Consider the following 6,723-nt stretch of genomic DNA (forward strand, 5'->3'; position numbering starts at 1 on the left):
TTTGTATCAGTTCTAATGAGGTGGATGAAACTGGAGCCTATTATACAGAGTGAAGTAAGCCAGAAAGAAAAACACCAATACAGTATACTAATGCATATATATGGAATTTAGAAAGATGGTAATGATAACCCTGTATGTGAGACAGCAAAAGAGACACAGATGTATAGAACAGTCTTTTGGACTCTGTGGGGTGGGGGCGGGGGGGGGGTATGATTTGGGAGAATGGCATTGAAACATGTATAATATCATATAAGAAACAAATGGCCAGTCCAGGTTTGATCCAGGATACAGGATGCTTGGGGCTGGTGCACTGGGATGACCCAGAGGGGTGGTATGGGGAGGGAGGTAGAAGGGGGGTTCAGGATTGGGAACACATGTACACCTGTGGCGGATTCATGTTGATGTATGGCAAAACCAATACAATATTGTAAAGTAATTAGCCTCCAATTAAAATAAAAGGAAAAGAAAAATATTTGTTTCTTTAAAAAAAAAGATTATTAAACTTAATAATAAAAGTCACAGTAAGGGAGTTCAGAATTATACCCATGAAATTTATTCTCTCATTTTTGTTGATATTGCTTAAAAACTTTCTTGACATTCTTAATTTTAGTTCCTTGGAGGTTTATCCCAGAGGAATATTCTCCTTTATCTACAAGTGGATTCCTTCTCTTACACATGGGGGTGGGCGGAGGGGACTCCTGATTTCATGAGGTATCATTTTGTTTGATTATTTACACAATTTCTAAATAATAAAAAGCTGTCTAACAACGTTGATTAAACTATTTTAGAGAAAATCAAAATGCTCTTAATATATGAGACAAATTAGTTATTCTTCCAGTTGCTGTATTGAATTATTATCTTTTCATGTACAACATTCATTTAATCTTTTATTGAAATGTCTACAGTGTTGTATCACTTGAAAACCTAAAATTATTTATATTTGACTAAAATATTTCTGCTATTGCTACTTTTCCTGAAAATATATATTTTTTAATTTTTACCTTTTTAACTTTGCTTCTTTCCTCATGTTGTGTTGCAACTTAATGTGTATGTCTTTTTTAAAAATTTATAAATAAAAGAACATGTGTTTCAAGGGGTTTTTATTGATATACTTTAGATTTTACCAATATATAAATTACATAAATTTTGTATTATAAGTGAAGTTTTCCAAATTCAAATAAAAGTACCTATTCAAGAATCATGGCTTTATTATTCTAAGTCTTAAATAATTTATAATATCAATATCTTCCACTTTATGTTATACTGACATTTTATTAAGTGAAATAAAGTATTAAATGTGCATAGTCTCATCACTTAATGATGCTCACTAAATTGTAATTTCTCTATTGCTCTTAGATGATTAAATAGTGAATCTGTTTATTTGAGAGGCTAAATATAAAGTGCATAGTTTCATAATCACATGGAATTTTATATTCTATGAAATGAGGTGGAAATAGAAGTTAATCAAATCATTTACATCGTTTTAGAATTCTGAAACATATAGGAAAAGCATTTATGTGATATGTATAGTGAAGAAATGAGAAAGATTATCAATATTTTTAACAACAGAAGTTTTTATCGTGTACATGAAAAGGGAGAACTTGTTAAAGAATATGCCTGAAGATCTTATCCTAGTAAATGCTTTTATAGTAATTTTGAATTGGAAAACTTTCTACAGTCCATTGGAATGAAAGCAAGAGAAGTGAACTCCTGCACTGGTATGTATTTGAGAGCAATGAAATCTCTTCAGTACAAACATTCATATGCATTTTTTTTCCATATGCATTTTAAAAGACTAGAAAAGACATCATTCTCATGCTTTAAAAATGAACCTATAGTTACACAGAGAAATTGGCATATGTATATTGCTCCATCTTTTCCTGAGTCTCATCAAATACAATATACCACATCTATATAGTCCTGGAAAGCTGGAACCTATACGTCTAGAAGATGTATAATTAAGTTAAAATAACTTTAAAATAGCCCAGAAGTAAATGTTCTAAAGTAACTTGGATTTAAGGAGCTCTTTAACTGCAATCAGAGCTTGCATGGTGCTGGACACCACAATTCTGAAAGAAAATTAGAAAATGTAGAAGCCTCTGTGAGTAAAGAATTATATGGGGAAGCTAAAGAAATAAAGTTGTAATGTAAAACAAAAAACAAAAACAGAATAAAAAGACCTCAGCATTCCTGCTCAGACTTAATTTGTTTAATATTGTGGAGACAGAGGTTATACACTGATATTTTATCAAGGAGGGGCATCTCTACTGAGATTCCTGAAAATGTGTCAGATTTAACTTCGGGGTCAAAAAAGTTAGATTCAGTATAAAAATGAATTAGTACACTTCCTATATAGATGCTAAACAGCAAAGCAACTCCCTTAAAAAACTTCAGGCCAGCACCCCATAAATATTCAATTAGAATGCATGTTCCAAAACTATTTCTTTGATCCCTCTTAGCCCTACTGCACACATAAATCAAGTGATATTCTAAACACGTAAAACAGTGTCATTCTCTTGCTTCCTTCTCTCCCTCTGGGCACATGGAATCATCTGTATTTTCTTCACTGATTTTAAAAATGTGGCAAAACATATATACAACATAACATAAACATATAACATTCACTATCTTAACCATTTTAAAGTGTATGATTCAGTGGCATTCTGTACTTCCACAATGTTATTCAATTATTTCCACTATCTAGTTCCAGAAAGTTATCATCAATCCAAAAGAAAACCCTAAGAAAATTAATACACCACTGTAATTCAACTATACTTCAGTAACAAAAAAAAAGTAATTAAAAATCAAATAAACAAAAGGAAACTCTATACCTATTAAGCCGTAACTCTTTACTCATCGCTCTCCTTAGTCTCTGGGAGTGACTAATGTGCTTTGTGTCTGTACGGATTTAACTCTTCTGGGCATTTCATATAAATGAAATCATAAAATACATTTTCTTTTCGGTCTGATTCCTTTCATTTAGCATAATGTTTTCAAGTTTTATTCGTGTTGTAGCATGTATCAGTACTTCAGTAGTTTTCATGGATGAACACTATTCCATTTTATACACACACACCACAATATCCATTCATCTGTTGATGGAAATTTGAGTTGTATTTTCACTATTGTGAATAGTGCTGCTATGAATGTTTTGTGTAGGCATTTATTTGAATATCTGTGTTCCATTCTTTTGCGTATTTATCTAGGTGTAGAGTTACCGGGTCATGTGGCAACTCTGTTGTACTTATTGAGAAACTGACAAACTGGATTCAGAGCAGCTGCACTATTTGATATTCCCACCAGCAGTGTACAGGCTTCCCAGGTGGCACTTAGTGGTAAAGAACCCATCTGCCAATGCAAGAGAGTTAAGAAACACAGGTTCAATCCCTGGGTGGAGAAAATCCCCTGGAGGAGGAAACAGAAACTCACTCCAGTATTCTTGCCTGGAAAATCCCATGGACAAAGGCGTCTTGTGGACTTCAGTCCATAGGGCCACAGAGAGTCCGACATGACTGAACTGACTGAGCACACGCGCACCAGCAGTGTATGAAGGTTAAAATTTCTCCACTCTCTTGCCAACATTTATTTTCACTTTTTTCCTTTTCCATTGGATATGAGTTGTTGTATCATTGTGGTCCTAAGTTACTAAATGACTGATGATATTCAGTACTTCTGATAAGTTTTTTGGCAATTTGTATACCTCCTTTTGGAAAAATATGTATTTAATTTTTTGCCCATTTTTAATTGGGTTGCTTGTCTTTTTGTTGGTAAGTTGTAAATATTATATATATATATTGGATACTAACGACCCTGATAAACTATATGACTTGAAAACGTTTTCAACCAATTTGTGGGTTGTCTGAGATCTCTTGATAGTGTCTTTTAATGAACAAAATAAATTTTGATAAAATCTGATTTATCTGTTATCTTTTATTGCTTATGCTCTTTATGTATATCTAAGCAATCATTGCTCTTTACAGCATCGGACCTTGCTTCTATCACCAGTCACATCCACAGCTGGGTATTCTTTTTGCTTTGACTCCATCCCTTCATTCTTTCTGGAGTTATTTCTCCACTGATCTCCAGTAGCATATTGGGCACCTATTGACCTGGGGAGTTCTTCTTTCAGTATCCTATCATTTTGCCTTTTCATACTGTTCATGGGGTTCTCAAGGCAAGAATACTGAAGTGGTTTGCCATTCCCTTCTCCAGTGGACCACATTCTGTCAGATCTCTCCACCATGACCCGCCCATCTTGGGTTGCCCCACGGGCATGGCTTAGTTTCATTGAGTTAGACAAGGCTGTGGTCCTAGTGTGATTAGATTGACTAGTTTTCTGTGAGTATGATTTCAGTGGGTCTGCCCTCTGATGCCCTCTTGCAACACCAACCATCTTATTTGGGTTTCTCTTACCTTGGGTGTGGGGTATCTCTTTGCGGCTGCTCCAGCCAAGCGCAGCCGCTGCTCCTTACCTTGAACGAGGGTTAACTCCTTACTGCCGCCCTCCCTGACCTTCAACGTGGCATAGCTCCTCTAGGCCCTCCTGCGCCCGCGCAGCCACTGCTCCTTGGACATGGGGTTGGTCCTCCTGGCTGCCGCCCCTGGCCTCCGGCGTGGGTTGCTCCTCCTGGCCGCTGCCCCGACCTTGGATGCGGGGTGACTCCTCTCGTCGCTGCCCCTGACCTCGAACGCGGGGTAGCTCCTCTAGGCTGTTCCTACGCCATCACAGCCTGGCACTCTCAGCCACTGCCCTTCACCTCGGACGTGGGGTAACTCCTCTTGGCCGCCGCCCTTCAGGCGTGGGGACCTCCCAGCTTCTGCCCCTGACCTCGGACGTGGGGTAGCTCCTCTCGGCCACACTTAGCACACTGGTCGCAGCCGCCTGCGCTTAGCGCACCAGTCACAGGTGATGGGTGAATTTAACTCAGATGACCATTATATCTACTACTGCAGGCAGGAATCTCTCAGAAGAAATGGAGTAGCCATCATGGTCAACAAAAGAGTCCGAAATGCAGTACTTGGATGCAATCTCAAAAATGACGGAATGATCTCTGTTCGTTTCCAAGGCAAACCATTCAATATCACAGTAATCCAAGTCTTTGCCCCAACCAGTAACACTGAAGAAGCTTAGGTTGAAAGGTCCTATGAAGACCTACAAGACCTTTTAGAACTAACACCCAAAAAAGATGTCCTTTTCATTATAGGTGACTTTTTTTTTTTTTTTTCAAGCTTGCTTCTGTTTTATTGAAATACATTTTCTGGGCAGTGCCCGTCTACAGAATTCAGCATGGCCTCTTTGGCACTGAAAGCTGGAGAATAAAAAACGAGTAAAAAAAATAAGCCTGGGTTTTTTTTTCTGAGTGCATAGTGCATGAGAACTAAAGGCCTTTGGTACACAAGAATGGTGGGGACAGTTGGTGGAGGTTGGGGGCTAGGGGTGCCTGGTGAAAGCTTGACCCAGGGGGCCTCAGGGAACGGCGCACACGCTGCTATAGATAAAGTGGCCAATTACTAAGGCCAGCATCTCCGAGGTGCCGCTAAGTGCCACAAGGAAAGGGGCCTGGGAGGCGTAGTCAGCCTGGAGGCAGCGGAGGGACAGCTGCAGCATGGCCAAGGCCAGCAGGCTGTTATGCACCCCAACCTCGATGCTGACAGTCCGCCACTGTGCCACTGGCAGCTTCAGGCACGTGGCCAGGCCGTAGCCCACCAGGAGGCTGACCAGGGGCACCGTGAAGCCCACCAACACGATGGGTAGCCTGACGCCTGCCAGGATGAAGACCCCCATGCGGTAGGCCAGGAAGAGGCCACCCAGGAGCAGCACAAAGCTGAAGGGCTTGATGACATGTAGCAGCAGCTGCGAGAACTTGGGGAGCTTGGACTTGACTACCACGCCTGCTGCAATGGGGATGGCAATGAACAGCAGGGTCCCCAGGATCTTGGAAATGGGCACATGGAGTTAGGAAGTCAAGAAACACCTGGAGTAACAGGCAAATTTGGCCTTGGAATACGGAATGAAGCAGGGCAAAGACTAACAGAGTTTTGCCAAGAAAATGCACTGGTCATAACAAACACCCTCTTCCAACAACACAAGAGAAGACTCTATACATGGACATCACCAGATGGTCAACACCGAAATCAGATTGATTATATTCTTTGCAGCCAAAGATGGAGAAGCTCTATACAATCAGCAAAAACAAGACCTGGAGCTGACTGTGGCTCAGATCATGAACTCCTTATTGCCAAATTCAGACTTAAATTGAAGAAAGTAGGGAAAACCACTAGACCATTCAGGTAAGACCTAAATCAAATCCCTTATGATTATACAGTGGAAGTGAGAAATTAATTTAAGGGCCTAGATCTGATAGATAGAGTGCCTGATGAACTATGGAATGAGGTTCGTGACATTGTACAGGAGACAGGGATCAAGACCATTCCCATGGAAAAGAAATGCAAAAAAGTAAAATGGCTGTCTGGGGAGGCCTTACAAATAGCTGTGAAAAGAAGAGAAGCAAAAAGCAAAGGAGAAAAGGAAAGATATAAGTATCTGAATGCAGAGTTCCAAAAATAGCAAGAAGAGATAAGAAAGCTTTCTTCAGCGATCAATGCAAAGAAATAGAAGAAAACAACAGAATGGGAAAGACTAGAGATCTCTTCAAGAAAATTAGAGATACCAAGTGAATATTTCATGCAAAGATGGGCTTGATAAAGGACAGAAATGGTATG

At 39.5% G+C, this 6,723-nt stretch overlaps 1 protein-coding gene across 1 annotated transcript; it reads right to left on the reverse strand.

Moving 5' to 3' along the window:
- Positions 1-5,219: 5,219 nt before the first annotated feature.
- Positions 5,220-5,953, reverse strand: LOC109558316 (P3 protein-like; the record flags this gene model as incomplete). The annotated part of the gene is made up of 1 exon (XM_019959770.2): positions 5,220-5,953. A coding segment is annotated over one exon (486 nt), but the record flags the coding sequence as incomplete, so codon positions are not given.
- Positions 5,954-6,723: the final 770 nt, after the last annotated feature.

The sequence above is a fragment of the Bos indicus genome, chromosome 5 (assembly GCF_029378745.1).
Source record: "Bos indicus isolate NIAB-ARS_2022 breed Sahiwal x Tharparkar chromosome 5, NIAB-ARS_B.indTharparkar_mat_pri_1.0, whole genome shotgun sequence".
Taxonomy (NCBI): Eukaryota; Metazoa; Chordata; class Mammalia; order Artiodactyla; family Bovidae; genus Bos; species Bos indicus.